At 38.3% G+C, this 20,169-nt stretch overlaps 1 protein-coding gene across 2 annotated transcripts in view; it reads right to left on the reverse strand.

Annotated features, from left to right (window-relative positions):
• arhgef18b (Rho/Rac guanine nucleotide exchange factor 18b) overlaps positions 1-20,169 on the reverse strand; it is a 40,928-nt gene that overhangs the window by 7,357 nt on the left and 13,402 nt on the right. For both annotated transcript variants that reach the window (XM_089134131.1, XM_089134127.1), the window contains 18 exons: positions 14,478-14,542; positions 14,212-14,266; positions 10,675-10,825; positions 10,297-10,403; positions 10,013-10,153; positions 9,674-9,924; positions 7,610-7,735; positions 7,396-7,513; positions 7,047-7,301; positions 6,562-6,638; positions 6,295-6,473; positions 6,132-6,205; positions 5,639-5,824; positions 5,345-5,491; positions 4,889-5,004; positions 4,097-4,159; positions 3,802-3,849; positions 1,847-2,326 (listed from right to left, as the gene is read on the reverse strand). In XM_089134131.1, the coding sequence (XP_088990257.1) occupies positions 1,847-2,326; positions 3,802-3,849; positions 4,097-4,159; positions 4,889-5,004; positions 5,345-5,491; positions 5,639-5,824; positions 6,132-6,205; positions 6,295-6,473; positions 6,562-6,638; positions 7,047-7,301; positions 7,396-7,513; positions 7,610-7,735; positions 9,674-9,924; positions 10,013-10,153; positions 10,297-10,403; positions 10,675-10,825; positions 14,212-14,266; positions 14,478-14,542 (2,639 nt within the window). The remainder of the gene's footprint in view (positions 1-1,846; positions 2,327-3,801; positions 3,850-4,096; positions 4,160-4,888; positions 5,005-5,344; positions 5,492-5,638; positions 5,825-6,131; positions 6,206-6,294; positions 6,474-6,561; positions 6,639-7,046; positions 7,302-7,395; positions 7,514-7,609; positions 7,736-9,673; positions 9,925-10,012; positions 10,154-10,296; positions 10,404-10,674; positions 10,826-14,211; positions 14,267-14,477; positions 14,543-20,169) is intronic.

The following is a 20,169-nucleotide window of genomic DNA, read 5'->3' on the forward strand; positions in this document are numbered from 1 at the left end:
CTCATATCAGACGAAGAATTCCTGAGTTTGACCACAAACAGATGGAGTTAGTCAAAATGGTTTCAGTACTGAGACCTGGAAATCGCACAATATGTGGCTTTTGTTCTACGGTGTTTACAGAGGCTTTTTGTGAGCCGGATAACACTGTTCAAACAACGCTTGTGAACGAGTGACTGCTTTTTTCCCCAGAGAGCTTCTTGGGTAATCTCGCAGGCTCATCAGCAAACAGGTAGGGCAGGGTGGCAGGTCGATCAGCAAAGCCACAGCTATGAAACCACACAGTGCCACATTGTTCCCATAGATTGTCCCGTACGGAGAAGCTGAAAGGAGACCGTGGGAACGGTAGATGCTCTCAGATGGCACACCTACACTTTGTTTTTATAATAACGTGTGGCACTGAAAGAGAGCGGAGAGGTGACATCATGCTAATTTCATGTTTAATGCCAGCTCCCATTTGCCTGAATAGCTGGGCGATGCATCAAATATTCATGACAGATTCGAGTTAGACTTCAACGTTGCTCAGTTTGAGCAATTGTTTCATTAGGTATTGCTAAAAAAATTAATATTAGTGTGTATTGTTATATTGGTACATAAGAACATTACATTTATTTTTTTTATTTAAAAAATGGGTTGAGTTTATTGTTTTATAACAACAATGGCTGTTTGTTTGAATCGATGGTGATCATTTCTGACTAAAGAAATAATTCAAGACATCATTAGAGATAACTAGTTAAAAAAAACACTTAAGCAGTTCAAAAGTATGAGGCCAGTAAGATTTATTTTCAAGAAATAATACTTTTATCCAGCATTACATTTATCAAAAGTAAATTAAAAGAAATGTAAAAAGGGTACCCACACCTCGGTTAACTTCAAATTCAAGGACCATTCAAGGACTTTCCAGGTCCAACACCCTCAAATTCAAGGGTTAATGTGGGGAAAACATAGTGTAGATCAAATAAATTATAGGATATTCCAAATATCTTGAAACTTGCGTTTTCCAGGCATCAAGTTTCAGTGGTTTCAGCCTATTTTTGCGGTGTTTCACGGTGTGTTGTGAAACGTTGAGGTACCATCGTAGTCGTTTTGTGCGAGCGTGAACGTCATGGCAACGTATAACAAAGTTCCTCACGCGGGAAACACTTAATGCAACACGTAAATGTGAGTAACAGACGTAAATCAAGCAAGCTAATATTCAAGCGTCCCGAAGTGTTGGCGAAATAACACATTAGCGGACCGGAGGGATTTTTTTTTTCCAGAAAAGCACTTTTTAAGCACTTTCAAGGACCTGTATCTATTTTTAAAAACTTTCCAAGGCCTTGAATTTTGTTTTTCAGATTCACAAACTTTCAATGATTTCAAGAACCCGTGGGAACCCTTGTAAATTTTCCCATTTCATATAAATGCTGCTCCTTTTCAACGTTTTGTTCATCAAAGAAATCACGGTTTCCACAAAAATAGCCATTGATCAAATAAAGCCAGGTGAGATTAAGAGACTAAAACATTACAGACCCCAAACTTCTGAAGAGTACGCCTAGATATACAAATAAACCCGGGTCCAAACTTTCTGGAAACACGGACAACAAAGATTTCAACACAAATATTGGACCATGATGCTAAACATAAAACCAATTGTTTGGATGCTTAAGGGGTGAACGTTTTTGGAGAGTGCCAAGTTTTATTTTTAGCCTGAATATGTTGCGTGTAATCTTACATTTTTTGTGTCAACTAGTCGAACTGGTATGATCATAAGGAAGTATTTAGAAACCTGTCTAAAGTAAAGTGGCCATCCAAGAGAACCAAGACAGACAGAAAGTATGGAAACACCTCGAGTCAGGTGGCATCTCACCTGTCCAACGTCCTGTGCGTAAAGAGCCGCAGTATTCGGCACCGTGTTGTGCTTCTTCAGCTTCCTCTGTAGCTCCAGCCGTTCTCTCTCTCTTTCAACCGCACGTGTGGACTCTCTCAGCCTCTCCAGGTCTTGCTGGTACGTCTGTCTTTGCCTCTCCAGTTCTTGCCTGTCCTCGGCCAAACGCGCCTCCAGCCGGCGACACTCGTCCTCCTTCTCCTTGAGCCGCTGCTGGTCTGCCTCCGCCTGCCGCCGCTGCTTCTCCCGCTCCCGTTCCCAGCGCGCTTGCTCCTGCCGATGCTGGCTCTGCAGCCGCTGGAAGTTGGCGAGCTCCTCGCGGTGCTTCTCCAGGTTCCGCTGCTTCTCCTGCTCCAGGAGCACGTCGGTGCCGCGGTTCCGGCTGCCGGGACGGTCCCGCTCGGCCGTGAGGAAAGAGGCCCGCTGGAGCTCGATGAGGCTGTCCTGCTGAGAAACGATGGCCTGAGGGGGAAGGAGACAGAAGAGACTTGATGTTTGGATAGTTGTTGAGAGCTTCTCGGTAACTAAGGCTTAGTTAAGCAAGCGGTGTGTTCTCTCAGCTGCCTGTCCTTGTATTTGCTCAAACATGATTTGTGCACTTTGGAAGGCGCTTTGATAAGAAAGTGTCTGGTAAGAATGTAAATTAAATGCAATGAAAAAAGAACGAAAGAAAAAAAACAATTAAAGGGACAACTGAATTAAAAAAAATACCCTTACTCATTAAGATAATATCGGATTTTCTCCAGTCATTGTTAAAAAACAAGCTAACAATCCTTGCTAACTAGCGTTAGTGAAGCGGCCAAATGGATCTTTCTGCCTCCACCCTAAGCTCCGCCCACTAAAAAACATCACCATGTTTACCAACTGTAAACGGGTCTATAGAAGCATGAAAAAAAGAAACAAACAAAACCAAAAGAATCAAAGAAAAGAACGAAATTTAAAGAAAATACAAAAAATTAACTAAAGAGCAAGAAAGAACGGACTGTCATAAGAACACTCAAAAAAAACTGAACAAACAAAAAGAGTAAAAATAAACAAATCAAATCAGACACTCAAAAAAATATAACAAGAGCGACAAACGAAAAGAAATGAAAGACAAGATAGAAAATGAAAAGAAAGAAAGAACAAACTAAATAATGAACAAAAGGCTAGAAACAACTGACTGTCATAAAAACAAACAATTGAAAGAACCAATAAAATAAAGAAAAAAAAACAAATACAAAAAGAGCAAACAAATTACCAAATGAAATGAGTAACAGAAAAAAAAAGAAAATCCAGATCAAACTAAACAAACAAAAGCAAAAATCAAAACACAAAAAAAAGAAAAGAAAGAAAACAGCATAAATGAAAGAGAAAGACAATACAATAATAAAAAAAGAGAAGGAGACAAACAACAAACAAAAGAAAGTCAAACGAATGATAGTTTGAATGACTATTGTTTGTGTGTATAAATATAAAACTAAACAAAATTAAAAGGAGAAATAAACAAACAAAACGACAAATTAAAAGACAGAAAATGGAAATCAAAAGAACAGAAAGAACAAAGAATAAACAAAACAAATGATTTAAATGAACAAATCTGAAAATGAATGAACAAACAAACGAAAGAACAAAAGAGCAAACTAAATAAACAAATGAGCAAATGGAAATCAAAATAACACAGAAAGAATAAAGAATCAACAAATAATTTGAATGAACAAATGAATGAACGAACCAACAAAATAAACAAATGAAAAATAAAAATAAAAGAACATACAAATGAAAGACAGGCAGCTGTTTAGCTTTATTTATTTAATATTATATAATATGAATAATGTTGTGAATCTCATCTGAACAGCCCACAAATAAATGTGGCCACAGCATGACAAAGATTGTATCTGTCACGATTAGAGTATGCGTTGGTCTGCCGTTCTGAGAGAGTTATCAGTGTGTTGTACCTGTAAACTGTAGAGCCTCTGGGACAGCAGCAGCACTCGCTCATAGAACTGGTAAAACAGGAAAACAAGGGCAACATGATTCAATAATCAGAGACATTATTCTCATGAGACACAATGTCACGTTTCTGCCAAGTGAAGTATCGCTGCATTAACTGTCGATTAGGTGCGGTGAATGCAAAGGTTACCATCTCAGATATGTACTGGGAGGTGTGTGAGAAACGATACGTGCCTTTTATCTCATGGGAAACAAAGGGAGATGTAATCTTCTCAATTACAAATTGATTTGTGCTCTCACCTCGGATTCTGGAAATTTACAGCTGGACCACATTTTGTGGCAGCCGGGTGAGGAGGCCTCGTCCTGAGAGAGACGACAGATTAAAATGAAGGAATTATATCATGTATATCAACAGTTGCAGAAAAAATCCACCAAATGAAGATAATTCAAAGATATTATCATGTTAGAAAAATAATCTATTACATTATTATAGTAATAGTTAATTGAAATAACATTTATTTTCACATATTTACTGAACGTTGGATTTTTTTTTTTAAATGAATCCACTATAACACATTAAACTGCCAACATAAAAAATGGTGATAAAAACTTTCAAATATCATAATATATATATGCACAAATTACCATGTAATTTATTTAATTATATTGTATATTCAACACTTTTTTTTATAAACATACAATATACATATTTTCAATGTGTGTGTGTGTGTTAAAATGTACACATTACTTTAAAATTTATTTATATGTAAAATCCTTTGACTTATATTAAATTGTATATGCATAGATAAGCAATACACATCACTACATATATATATATATATATATCAAGCTATTTATTATAGTTCCTATATTCTATAAATGAATTATTATAATAACTTAACATCTATATTTCATATATATCATATAATTTGATTTAATCATCAAATCTATAGCTTAACATGTTTATATATTGACATCTTGACTGGTGGGAAAGTTTTGTCCAAATTCCTGCCTAAAACATATGACGTCACTCTCCTGGTTTAGTAAACACGGGCATGTTCCTGTCGAACGGCTGCATGCTGGTTCTCTCACCGGCTCATCCTGGTCCTGACACGTGTAGACCTCTTTGAGCAGTGGATCCGAGCTGGCCCTCTGACTCCTGTCCCTGGACCTGCCGGACACTCCGGGAACCTTCTTAATACTGCCGTCTGATTCAACACACAAATACAGCCCTTTACACACTTACATACTAAAATTGCACATTAACGCCACAAACATGTCAGTGACAGATTGTGGGTAATTAGGCCTCAAAAGATTGCATGCACACATATTTGAAGAGCATCCGGGAACATTTCAAGCACTATTTTCAATATATTATGATGCGAGACATCTTACCAGCAGCATTGAACAGATATTTTATGAATTAGGATGCAAAGCCTTTCAAATACGCAATGAATATAGCAATCAAACAACAATAATGAGTCTTCAGTTAATCCCCAATTATGCAACATGTATAATCAATGTCTAATCATATGTAATGACGCTTACTCTTAGGAAGTATGGTAGCGACACTGTCGTATCCGCCGAATGTGTCAGCTCTGCGTGGCAGCAAACTCAAGGACGGACTCTGGTACCCCTCAGTCTGGGGAGAAGTGTCCCGAGCTCCAGATGTCAGGAGGTTCTGAAGGTTCTCAACTACAGAAAGACAAGAGATGCGCTTCACTAACTACATTTAGCTCTTAAACAATCTGGTTTGCTAAAGGCAGAGCTAAAGACATTTAATAAGTGATTGAGTTATTATTATTATTATTATTATTCAGGCCCTGATCCTGTGTGAGCTACCTTCAGTAATGGCTCCTTTGAGCAGCTGCTCCCCCTGCTGGAGGTCGGAGGCGTCACCCCGCAGAAGCAGACGGGAGCGAGAGCTGGCGTCTTCTAGACCGGCCACAGATTCAGCCAGCTCTGCAAACAACTGCAGCTTCTCTGTGAGGCTCTGGGCGATCAGAGCGTCCTTTAATGTCAGGCGATCTACAGAAAATGAGAATAAAATATGTTAAAAAAAAAAACTTTAAAAATCTTTAAAGCAATGTCATTACAGTCAGTTTTATGTACGCTCACACACACAGATAATAATATATAAACATACTTCTACTATTCTCTTATTTTTTGAGAAAAGAATCAGGATTTGCAAGATTTCAATAGGACAATGCAAGTGCGCCCTCTAGTGACAAGATCCTACAAAGCTGTTAAAAAGCCATCACACAACATCAAAATGAGCAAAAAAATAAATAAATGTCATGATTTACGAAACAAACATAGCCCATGTGGCATTTACCTTGAAACTCTCTGAACCGGGTGACTCTGGCTTCCTCTTCCTCACTAAACAATCTCTCTTCAGTATGTGGACAGCTGATGGACAGGAACCAAGGAAGAACGGTTAAAAAATATGGTGATAGAAGTAAATACTGACACTAATGTGGTGATAGACGAGCACAGACCTCTCCACGGCCTGACGGATGTGGGTGATCCACGCGTTGCGGTCTTCTTTCGAGGCCGTGTGGATTTCGTACATCTCGGGTTCGTTCGAGGAGGCACAGATGAGGAACATGGCCCGCTCCTCGTGAGCCACCTCTCGCACGATCAACTTCTGCAGCGAAATAACTGATGGCTTGTTGTCCTAGCAGAAAAACAACACAGATGAGTGGATTAAGATGAACAATTTCACATCCTGTACGAACCAAAAACAAAGTGCATATCGTACTCACCACCGTTGAGAACACATATCTCTGATCCTTTTCTTGCAACAAGACGAGAACATCGGTGAGAAGTACAGCTAGAATATCTGCAACGGAGGTAAAGAAGAATCTCAAATGTCAAATATGACAAACCAGGCTTATATATGCAGTTGCGTTCCCACCATGAAACTTTGCGTTCGCTTGGAAAATGTTTGAGTTCTCTTGCGTTCCCTCAAGAACATTTGCGTTTACTGACAAAACGTTTGCGCTGACTCTAGGAAAAAGTATTGCGTTCCCTGGAGAAACTTGCTACTCTCTCACAAATTGTTTGCGTTCTCTCACAAAACGATTGTGTTCCCTCAAGAAAGAGAGAAATAATATGAGGAGGGAGGAAAAACCATCATTAGATTTATGAGCAACCGCTAAGTTTCTCAAAGAGAAAATTTCCCATCTTATTTTTTTACAAGCACCCATGGCTTTGTACCCATGTATGTGAATTATCATTCTCATAATACCTTTGAGGCGACCAGATGCGGCTTTCCAGTTTACCAAGCCCTCGTACAAGAGCTTGCGGCGGCCCTGAGAAAGGTCCTCCTTACGAAAGACACGTCCATCTTTGATTTTCCCGTGGGACTTGGGCTCCATCTTGGAAGCGATTTCTCTTAGCCGTGCTTCCTTCTCGTAGAGATTGACATGGCCGTCCACCTGAGCTATGGTGTCTTTGATTAGACCGAGAGCTTGTGCTAATCCTTCATGTTCCTCTGTCCCGGCTGGAGTGAGAAGAAAGTGTTTATAACCTTGCCCATTCATAATGTTTCATAATATATATATATATATATATATACACAGCACAGGATAACCAACCTTCTGTGTTTTGCAGGATGCGCTCCACAAGAACAGGATACTTGGTGATTCGTTGTGTCACCAGCAAGATACACTCTTGAACACCTAACCGCCGCACTATTGATAGATTACTTATTTTCTGAAAAAACATCAAGGTGAGAAAATTATTCAAATCAGTGTTGAAGACAAACTAGCAAATGTTAGCAACATTGAGACATATACGATCTCAACACACCCTCATGAGGTTCTGGAACTTCTTGTTGCTGTGCAGCTGCTCTTTGTAGTAGTTGACAGCTTCAGTGTGCCGACTGCAGAAATCCCCATAACTTTCCTTCATTCGCTCTCCAAGCTCTCCAGAAAACTAAAACCAGATGCACACAAAATCACTTCCTGCTTGACACTTCTTTTCCAATGTTTTTACACCTCCTGTTGTCACACTTACTGTCCAACACTTTCACACTTGTGACAACAGCATGCGTGAAGCAGGAAGTGTAGGGCAGGAAGAATAGGGCAAGAAGAATAGGGTAGGAATTATAGGGCAGGAAGAATAGGGCAGGATGAATAGGGCAGGAAGTATAGGGCAGGAAGAATAGGGCAGGAAGTATAGGGCAGGTAGTATAGGGCCTGAAGAATAGGGCAGGAAGTACAGGGCAGGAAGTACAGGGCAGGAAGAATAGGGCAGGAACTATAGGGCAGGAAGTATAGGGCAGGAAGAATAGGGCAGGAAGTATAGGGCAGGAAGAATAGGGCAGGAAGTATAGGGCAGGAAGTATAGGGCAGGAAGTATAGGGCAGGAAGTATAGGGCAAGAAGAATAGGGCAGGAAGTATAGGGCAGGAAGAATAGGGCAGGAAGTATAGGGCAGGAAGTATAGGGCAAGAAGTATAGGGCAGGAAGAATAGGGCAGGAAGTATAGGGCAGGAAGTATAGGGGAGGAAGAATAGGGCAAGAAGTATAGGACAGGAAGAATAGGGCAAAAAGTATAGGGCAGGAAGTATAGGGCAAGAAGTATAGGGCAGGAAGTATAGGGCAGGAAGTATAGGGCAGGAAGTATAGGGCAGGAAGTATAGGGCAGGAAGTATAGGGCAGGAAGTATAGGGGAGGAAGAATAGGGCAAGAAGTATAGGACAGGAAGAATAGGGCAAGAAGTATAGGGCAGGAAGTATAGGGCAAGAAGTATAGGGCAGGAAGAACAGGGCAGGAAGTATAGGGCAGGAAGAATAGGGCAGGAAGTATAGGGCAGGAAGAATAGGGCAGGAAGTATAGGGCAGGAAGAACAGGGCAGGAAGTATAGGGCAGGAAGAATAGGGCAGGAAGTATAGGGCAGGAAGAATAGGGCAGGAAGTATAGGGCAGGAAGAATAGGGCAGGAGGTATAGGGCAGGAAGTATAGGGCAGGAAGTATAGGGCAGGAAGTATAGGGCAGGAAAAGTAAACAGGAAAGGCAACAAGAGATTGTATGAAGCAGGAAACAAAAGCACAAAAGTGTAACAACAGTATATGCAACAGCAAGTGTAAGGCAGGAAATATTACAGGATATTTGAAAAAGCGAAATAAATGAAAAATGAAGCGGGAGGTGTAGGGTACGAAGTGTCAGACGAGAAAAATGAAGCTGGAAATGTAGGAAGGAGTGACGTAGGAAGTAAGACAAAAACAGGAAGACAGGGGCAAAAGTGTGAAAACAAGATATGGAAACCTGGAAAAGTCAGGAAACGTGAAATGTTGGCCTTTACAGCAGCAGTAATTGTGGAAATAAGCGTGGGGTGAGAGCGTGATAACAGGATGTGTAAGCAAGGAGCTTGACATCTCCTGGTCTACATTTCCTAAACAGCAGGAAGTGTGGGGCAAAAGTGTGAAAACAAATGTGTGAGAGCATGACAACATGATGTGTAAGCAAAAGAAGTGCATAAAACATCCTATTCTTGTAAAAGGAAATGTAACGAGGATGTTTGAAGTAGGAAAGGCGAAGGAAAAGGTAAGCCAGGAAGTGTGAAGCAGGAAATATGACAACAGCAGGAAGTGTGATGTGTAACAACAGGATGTGTGAAGCAGGAAGCAAAATACAGGAAATGTGATGAGTGAAGTTTAAGTTGCAAGAGGAGGATGAAAGGAAGTAGGAAATGTTGGGCTTTACAACAGCAGAAAGTGTGGGGTGAACATGTGAAAACAGGATGCGGGAAGCAGGAAGCAAAAGACAGGACATGTAAAACTGGAAGCATAGGGGAAAAGGGTGACAACAGAATAATAAAGCAGGGAACACAGAGAAGAAGGAAGTAACGCCACTAAATTTAAAGAATGTACCTGGGATATAAGAATATCTGCAAGTTTATGGATGGCATAGTTGTGCTCGCTGCCCGGCTGCACAGACTCTGCGCGCCGCTCCCTGAGACGGGACAGGAAGTGGCTGTGCAGCTCCAGCAGACTGTCCAGCTGAGGAAACAGACAGTCCAGCTTCCTGTCGTCCAGCTGCAACGTCTCCCGCAGCTCTCGAGCATAAACACGGAGCATGATCTTGAGCGTACGCACGTGGTGGATCTCCGTCTGGATGAGCTCTGGAGGAGACGTGAAAGGCTTTAAAGAAGATCTGGACACACTTTTGACAAGTTCCCAGAGCAGTGTGGGTAGGTAAATAACACTGACCATATATAACATCCTGTCTCTTCATCATCTCCTTCGAATATTTCTTTAAGAAGTGCTGATCCACAGCCAGACTCCAGGACTCCACCTCGAAGTCTTGCGCAATGGCTTCCAGCTCCCCTCGCACTGTGGTGTAATACGCATCTGCACACAAACAAATCAACATTCATATTACAAAGTGTTGCTCAATGCTCTACAAAACCCCCGTCGTAAATTACACAAGTGACACTTCATCTCATGTTCTGGGTGTTCTCAGTGTTATTGGGCTTTTAAAATCAGCCCCTCACCTTCAACGATGAGCGAATCGGGTACAGTGGAGGCGAGAGATAGAGTGTCGTCAGCGGGGCGCTTCAGCCTGAACCCGTCAACCTCGTCCATCTCTCCTGCGATAAAGCTGCCAGAAAACATGACTATGCAAACGCTGCAATGATTATGAAAGCACGTTCATTTGCATTGATACATTCGCATCACATTTCTAATCCACCTAAATGCAACATGAATATAAACAATAATATTAACACTAAAGCATTATATTATGCCAGTCTGTGCTTAAGATGCCTTTCTCATAAACCTTTTTTTGATGATAAAGTAATTATCTTCCTTTCTAAAGTAATTAATGTTGGTGAAGTAATGAGAATGTATGACAGCAGACACACAGGACTCACCCGCTGCTGCTGTTGTGGCTGACTGTAGGGTTGCTGGAGGCGGCAGGTTGGGCACTGTGTCCTTTGGGTGGAATGGTCATACCTGTAACACAGCGCGACGTTCGGGACGAGCCATTGATGGGAGTGAGGGCAGAGCTGGGGTCCCGCAGAGCTGCAGAGAAACGAGACGGGTCAGTGCGGTAGCAGTGCCTCAGAACCGAGCGAGGCATGGAGTCGAGGAAACGGCAGGTGAGGAAGTCTCGATGGAGGAGTACTCGAACCCCGAGCCTGCGCGACAGACCCGAGGACGGCGGGAGTCGTGAACCGCTCTTCCTCTGAGAAGCTCGGACTCTGGGTAAAGCCAGTGCCATGATGTCTGACTAACTGAGACCTCACGAACTGAGAGGACGGTTGGTCTTATAAAGAGGAGAGTGTGTTCTAGAAATCACACATGCACCTTCCCCTCCTCGCCTCCCTCCCATCGCTCCCCTGTTGAGACGGAGGGAGTTTTAATGAAACAGCTGAGAGTCTAAGTCTCGCAATCAGATTAGTGTGAGCAAGTAAACCATCAAGCTCAATTACCATCTCCAGGGAGAACCTGACAGATAATACATGAAAATAATAATAATAATAAATTATTATAGAACACGTTTTAATTTATATATTTTTTTAAAAATCCTAAAATCGTTGCATGTCTTTTTTATTAATAATAAATCATAATTGTATTTTTATTTCATTAATAAATATTATTCTGTTCTATGCAGCAAATTAAGCAAATAATAAATAGCCTTACAAAATATAAAAATTTGAAACAAATGCAGCATTTATATTACATAAAATTACAATAATAATATATTCTTAATATCTATTATTATTTTTAATAAAAAAAATGTTTACAAATATATTTATATTATTAATAAATATGCATGAATTAAACTTTATTAGCTTATGCAGCATTATTTTTTTTTTTTTTAAATATACAAATATGAAATCGCAGCTTAAAAAGTTTTTGGTGGCCGAAATTTCAGTGCTTCCCTAGTTCATTTAACAGGCTACTGGTCCAGTTGGGCTATTCTCTGTCAATTGTGTTTCCAAAAAATCTTGGACAAGCTCTATAAAATAATTGTAAAATTTAATGTGGTATTATTCAAAATTCCAAAATAAATTCACTCTTTAGTATCCCATTCAGATGAAAAAAGCATTTAGTACATTTATTAATTACATTGGCTACATAATTAAAGGGGTACTTCACCTCTGGAAAGATAAATGTGCATTTAAATTGGGTCATTTATGTAGAAGAAATATTAATTTTTTTTTTAATTTTGAGCTTTCTAGACTGAGAAAAGCCAGAAAATGTATTTTTGGCGTATTTGGAAAGACAACTCCCAGAATGCACTTGCTTCACGGCCCTAGGAGGCCACACCTACCGGTAACAGATCGCAGTAGTTAAACAACAAGTCTAGGCTACTAGTGAGTCTCCGTGATGAGTCTGCCTGAAAATGTGATTCGAGATCGCCCAAAATGTCCGGAATTTGGCTTTTGCGTTCTACACTCGCCATTCATTATGTTGTGGTGAGCGGGACGAGACAAGGTAGCGCGATTACTGTTGAGCGACACCTTTGAGACGCACCGGTCTCGTACCTCTCACGGAGGAGCGGGAATTTTCTTATCAATATTAAAACGTACATCAACCGTTCATGTAAACACTACATTCAGATTCACCAATCGGAATGAATTCAGTTCGATTGAAACAAAAGCTGTGCATGTAAACAATGAATGGCGACCGAATCCCGGACATTTTGTACGATCTCGACGGACGGACATGTCCAGGAAAAAGAGGATGGTAACCCCTACTACTCAGCTTTCTCCACAGAACAAGAGCCTGCTAGCTTAGCTTCCAAAAATCCATTATCCATTCTGTGAGTGAGATCGCCCTCTATGGGCGGGTTGAGAACATGCGGGACAGACCAGTAGCCTTTTAGCCTGTTTATTTTTTCCAGACAAAAAAATACATAAATCTCTCGTCTCAGGGGGATATGAGGGTGGAAAGCACGGTAATTCGAAAATACTACAGGTTTTCTACTAATACAAAGCTTAATGCTAAATCCTGAAGTATCCCTTTAAATAAATATCTATTGGTCTCCATCTAATTATTAAATGGACGTGCTGACAATCTCATCAGAAAGATTAACAATGCAGCTATAAATGTGGGAAATCACCAATATTCAGCTGCAGCCCCTTTATGCATTTACAATACGATGTTTTTTCCAGAAGTCTCGGAGTGAAGAAGGACATTTCCAGATGTTTTCCCCTGGCAAGTGAAGCATTACAGGCTTCATCCGCACTTCTTAAAGCAATTCCCACCTGGGCCTCGGTCACAGCGGGAGGTGTTTAACGAGATGTCCAGAGCTCAGGAATAATAACCACACTGGCAAACTGAACATCTCCTGTCTGAACAGAAGGATCCTCTGGTGTGATTTCATGACAAAATCTTACATAACAAGAGGTAAAGAGTGGCTAGGCAGGAGGAAGCCACTAACAACGTACATTAAAAGCTATTCTACTAGATTTGACTTTCTTTCTCAATCAGTTTGATCACTGCCTGGGTTCTCCCAAGGTTGTTTTCTCCATCCAATCTGATGGAGTTTTGTTCCTTGCCACTGTCGCCTTGCTTTTGGCTTGCTCAGTTGGGCTTGCTCAGTTGGTGTACTACTTTCATGTTATCACTGTGAAGCTGCTTTGATACAACCTGTATTGTGAAAAGCGCTATATAAATAAATGTGACATGACTTGATTTGACTGCCTGAATGAGTTGCGTTAACCAATCAGCATCCAGGAATGCAGAATCCTGCAACTGTCCAAAACTGTGTCCAACCTACAGCACAAACAGTAAGTCCTGATCAGATTTGTGCGGTAATTAATCGTAGGACCGTGATTAACCTCTTAAGTGCTTCTCTTGTGGTGGCAAATGCAGGAAAAAAACAGCCAGATGACCTTAATTTGCTATCAGGGGAATCAGCATGTGCCGGCCCCAGTGACCATTAAACAGACCATCACACACACACGAGAGGATAGCAAAACAAGCTCCTCGTGCAGCAGCACGAGTGAACTAAACCAAGCAGATTACAAGTGGGAAACGCTTATTTACCAGACACTTCTTGCAGCAAATAATGAGATTTATTACATTATTAAAATAAAATATTAAATGAAAAATTTGACTTAATTCTGAAGTTAAAAATGTTGCCTTTGCAACTAACTGGTATAAGTAACTGGTCAAATTCTCCCATTCATCACAATCTTATAGATTTATTGGTGATATTTAAAGTAAATTTCTAGTTTTTGTGCAGAAAAAAAACCCCTTAAAATATCGCTAACTTAATTTTAGGGTAGTTTGACTACCTTCAACGTAAGATGTTTGGTTAAAAATGCAAGTGAATTTCAAAATTGACTGCAAAATTGTTTCAAAGTAGCGACACACCATTGGTTAAGCGATGTGATCAAATCACTGATCCAAGTATAATGCTAAAACCATGGTAATTAATCTGAAAATGTGCTTACCTTGACTATACGACTGAGCTGCGGCGTTTGGCGACTTTTGCACCGACTCTTTTGTCTGCATAGAGCAAAAAACACAAAAAAAAAAAAAAATGACTGGTTTATCATTTACAACAAACCGCGCAATGACAACCTGCCACTCCTTTGACCAAAGATAAAGTCTTTTATTGTCTTTAAGAAGCTAAATTTGATCCAAACTAATACAAAGTGAAGTTTATTCCTTTTTGTTCAATATTTCATGTGAATGCATAAACGTGCATGTATCTTACCTTGCTTTTACTGCTACACTCGGGCAGCAGGTTCTTGCAGCTCTTGTGGACGTTCACGGCGCAGTCTGTCGGCCCGAACAGAGGCGGTGGCAGAGAGAGAAACAGGTTAACACTTTCCTTATCAGAACCAACATGTAGGTTGTCCCGTAAACTGAAATTACACGGAAAGGGAGGGCTCGAAGAACTGGGGCGGATCGTAACGCTATGAGACCGTTATGTTTCGCAATATTGCTTTCATTTGGGAAGAACAATAATGCACTAAGAAATCTGGTTGATATTTAAAAGCACAATCAGATTATCAGATATGAATGGGTTTTGTTTTTCGCTGTGAAAAACTATCAGCACAGGTTTATTGGGGGTAAAGAGCTTTCAGGAGTGCTCATTATCCATTCACAAAGTCTCTATCCTGTCCCTGCGGGCCATTTTCCACTTTTCACCCCACAAAGTGACTGATTCAATCCATTTAGCCACAAACCTAATTAGAAAGACAACAAAGTGAGTGTCTGATCAATGCCACAATCACAGGGCATTACGGCAGAAAACACTGACATCTGATGAACTTATACAGCATATAATAAATCTAAATTTGTGGCTTCTAGTTCATTTCTATTGACTTTGAGGACGCTAAGGTGGGTTTACATTAGAGGTCCACTTGGATCCAAAAACCCAGCGTCTGAACCGAGAGGGTTGAGGTCCAAAACTTTGACTAGGGCCTCAGACACGGGTTGGATCTGATATTAGCAGCATCAGGTCTTGGAAAATTAAAAACAAGCGTGTTTTTACCGAACAGACCTGAAAAGAATTCTTTTAAAATGTGCCAAATTTCCACTATGCGTTTCAGGTGTTTAACAGGTATTATTTTAAACAAATAAATATTAAATAATTATGACAACGAGGTTATTATCCCCCTTTTTCTCTGTCAATACATACTTTCAGGGCTCCAGACTAACATTTGAGAGCAGAAGCACCGGTGCCACTATTTGGTAGCGCTGGGGATGTTTTTTAATAACGAAGAAATTACTAAATTACTTTAATTCAAGAAATTACTATTGTTTTGCCTTAATAAAATGCAGTTACTAATAATATTACATGTTTGTTTATTGGAAATTTGACAGTAAAGCATTGAGCTTGATGTGAGATACAGATAAAATTAACTTTTAATACCAACAGCAACATGCACAAGCCTCATTTTATAGGCAATTTTTTTAAATATTGTACCCTTATCAACCCTAAAACCGTATTCTGGACAAATGTGGGCAAAATAGTTTTGATTTATTTTTAAAAATTACGAGAGGTACAAGACTTGGCTATTTTTCCTAAGTTTGCCTCCTGAACACATACAAATTTTTTTGACTCAATTCTACAATGTTAAGTGGGCGAGAAAAAAAAACTCCTTAATCTTGTATTTGGGTCAAAAATGGGCAATAAAAATAAATGGGAAAAACTGTAATTTAGATCATTCTAAAATAAGCCAAAATAAGACACCAGGTGACAGCAAAGTCACTTCATCTTTAGGTTTTAGCTCTAAGAACTTATCGGAATGATATTTTAATGTAGTTACAAAAAAATTAAAAAATAAAACATAAAAATAAGCATAATTTACATAGAAAATACGATACTTTTTGAAGTAAATAAATTCAAAAATACCCCCCCAAAAAAAAAAAACAGCGCATTTGAGCTTATTAAACTTAAACTTTCTTATTTATTTTTTAAATGAGTGATCGTTTCGCTTGATAAGACCCTTATTCATCGTCTGGAATCGTTTAAAGCCCTTTGAACAGTTTGCAGTTGCACTGAAACTGTCTTTTGGACCTTGAACTGTTTGGTTACCATTGAAGTCCATTATATGGAGAAAAATTCTGGAATGTTTTCATCAAAAACCTTAATTTCTTTTCGACTGAAGAAAGAAAGACATGGACATCTTGGATGACATGGGGGTGAGTAAATTATCAGCTTAGTGCACGATGCAACAACAGAAGAGTCAAGTTTTAAATAGGAAAAATATCAAAACTCTTAGGTCATTTTTTTTTTTAAGAAATGCTAATGGATGTATGCTAAGCTATGCTAAAAGTGGTACCGCCAGAACCGGAGATCGGCTGAATGGATTCAATAACGGTAAAACTCAACAGTTTAACTCTGGGGGAGTTGTAAAAAGAGCCTATTTCCAAAAAAAAAGTGGAGTATCCCTTTAAGAGAGCATCTAATAACGGAACAGGAACTAGAACCCCACGAGGATCAATCATAATCCTGTTATCACATCACATGATCCGCTCGCTGGAATGTAAACGTGGGCCAAACGCAAACAGTGTTTTTAAGAAATGCACGTGGTCATTTATCTCACGCTCTGACAAAGACATAAAACGAGCTTGTGTGACAAAAGCGAGGTGAACCTGAGTGGGCGTTAGGTCAGGCATGCGGAGGGGGAGAATCCCTGAACGCAAACGCAATTAAAGCAGTGACCGTGCAGAAAAACCCACAGAGAAACCAGCTTAAGACATGAGGACAGAAGGAACCGAAACATCATCACTCCTCCAAAAACAGACCAAAAGTGCTTCGAAAGGACAAGAATGAAAACCACAAGAATTCAACTGTTGAGATTACTAAAAAAAAAAAAATACTAATAAAAATACATATCTGTCACTGCACAAAGTACATAATCTGCTTATCATCAGTCATAAAAAACAACATTGGCCCGATCTTTAAAATAGTAAACAGACACTCAAAACTATTAAATAATATAATAAACATTTTTCCTCATGAAAAATAATAAGAAATCAAATCGATTAACCTCTGTTAAGCGCATCTAACATAAAAGTTTGTAATATTTACACACACTTCCATGTTAGATGCCATTAATCGATATGACGGGACTAAAATAAAATTATCTAATTAAATTCTTAAGCCAAACCAAGACCAAGCAAAGATTGCAAGACCTAATAATTCATAGGATGTAATAATCACCAGAGTGGCACATTAAAAAAATAATTTAATGTTAGATTAGATAAAAATAATCCTAAATAATTATATGATCTTGTGTGACTATTTTAGATTACAAAAGCAAATCTGCATAAACAATGGCATACTAATAATTATTATTATGATAATTAATTAAAACATTTACACTACACGTCTATTGTTGTTATAATATAATAACCGTTTAGTTGTCAAAAAAAGCAGAAATACACAATATAATTTCAACATTGGTCAAATTTTAGCTTAATAATTGGTTAATAAATAGAAACTCAAAAAATTATAATAATACTTAATGTCTAATTTTGTCTTTTTTTATAGCAGTATGATAAAATAATAATAATTCATCCAAACTAAGACCAGAAAAAATGGCACCGAATGTAATAATAAAAACATTGTTACAATTAAGTAATATTTTTTGTTAAACCATAACCAAAATATATTAATACAATTATTTGATTACTATTCACTTTTATTTTTCAAGTTATTACGTTAACTTATATTTCTAACTTGTCAGACTTCTATAGAGGGTTGGTGGTTAAGGCAACCACTCATAACAAGTTAACAACCCCCCCAGAAGACCCTAGCAACCACAGAACAACCATCCAGAAGACCCTAGCAACTCGCTCTAGTGGGAAACTGACGTCATTCTTGATTGGTCTTATATTGTAAACATGTTTTGTACATTTTTATGCTGAACACAAAATCTTAATGAATTACAATCAGCCAAATGAACGAGTGTGAACAAAAGCCGTCTGAACAAAACAAATAAAACGCATGTAAGCGTTTGAACCGGTTTGATCACTGACCTGCTTGACTAGCCAATGAAACTAAACACAGCGGACAGCTGACCTCTCAGCAAACTTTCAACTGTTTTAACGCGACTGTCATTTAAAAGGTTTAAAAAGAGACACATGTGGCTAAACAATCACCTGTGTGAAGTAAAAAAAAACAGACGTTTGTAAAGAGTTTGAACGTGTTTTAGCTGCTGTGTGTTTATTAGCTCTGTTAGCAAACACCTGTTGCGCTGAACAAACTCACCATTTATGACGCCGTCACGCGCGTTGCGATCGCATCACATCAAACATCACTCAGGTTACTATGACAGCCACACAAAAACACACAACACATCACTTGGCAACCTAAAAAAAAGCAGCGCCAATCACGACTGATGTACGTAGATTGACTGTCCCGTCCCTGCACTGCGCCGCGCGGCATTATGGGACAGGAGGCGCATTCCACAGGCTAAGTCCCACATTTAAAGGGACAGGCGCGAGTTTCACTGAATGGAGTGGAAAGTGTCTGTGGGTCGATAATAATGAATAATTCTACAATATATGTTTAGATATAAATATGAAAATGCTTTGATAAAATATATTTTTATATATTTTTATATATATATATATATATATATATATATATATATATATATATATATATATATATATATATATTCTATCCATTTAACCACTCATCCATCATTTTCTGACTCACCAAAAATAAGTATGGAAGTATTGAAAAATACATAAACATAAAAATAGTTTATTTGTATGTAAATAATAAATCTAATATATATATATATATATATATATATATATATATATATATATATATATATCAGATTTAGATCAAATTTATTTATAATAAAATAAATTGTATATTTTATATTTTATAATATATTTTATATATTTTGTACTTTTGTACATAATTCTAATGTCTTTTTCTAATGTCTTCATCAGCTTTGTTTATACAATAATTTATATATATATATATATATATATATGATAGTGCTGTCAAATTAATCGCGATTACCAGTACGTTTTTCTAAAATAAAACTTTGTTTATATAATATGTGTATGCGCACACACACATACACATACTGTATATATGTATAATTATAGCAATATATATACACACATATATTATATAAACGCATACTTTTATTTTAGAATCGATTCATTTCGATTAACCACATCCAACGATTTAAAGAAAGCATAACTATATTTAAATAGTGTGTAATAGAAATGTGCAGTACATATCTTTTTAATTTACATAATTTCACAGATTTCCAAAAAAAAAAAAAATCCTTGTATGGAATTTAGTTTCTAAAATAAATATACCAAATGTTACTAGCCCTGAGCTCCTGTCCTTACAAGATGAAGTCATCCATAATTTCATTTTATTAATCCATCTATCCGATTCCATAATTTGCAAATCCAACAAAAGAAATTTGTAGATGATGGCGTTTGATGCCGGATCAGTGGTCTAGTAATATTTCAGCGTCACACTAGTGATTACTTTATGTCTGCTGTAATAAAGCTGTACTGGTCCTGACTGGTTCAAATGAATTGAACACTGGACAGAGAGGGTCCTTCCTCTCAATCCTCAAGTCGGAGGAAATACATCAGCATGACTTGTTTAATAAGCAGTGCCATGCAAAGAGTCATAAGTAATATTTACCAGTCGCCACCAAATGACGTAAATTTACAGCTGGTACTGAGCGATTGTGCTTTTTGTCACTCTGAATATAAACACATGAGTCACTCTGAGTCTTAGGACATGCACACTGGAGATGACAGTGGAGAATACATCTTATACAGTACAATAATGTGTGTGTGTGTATTTCATTTAATAATTTCATTTGAATGCATTTTTGCATATAAACATAAAAATTATGACATAATATATTTTATGATACTGTATATTATCATTTTTATTCAAG

Source organism: Pimephales promelas, chromosome 2 (assembly GCF_988280905.1).
Source record: "Pimephales promelas chromosome 2, fPimPro1.hap1.1, whole genome shotgun sequence".
In the NCBI taxonomy this organism is placed as follows: Eukaryota; Metazoa; Chordata; class Actinopteri; order Cypriniformes; family Leuciscidae; genus Pimephales; species Pimephales promelas.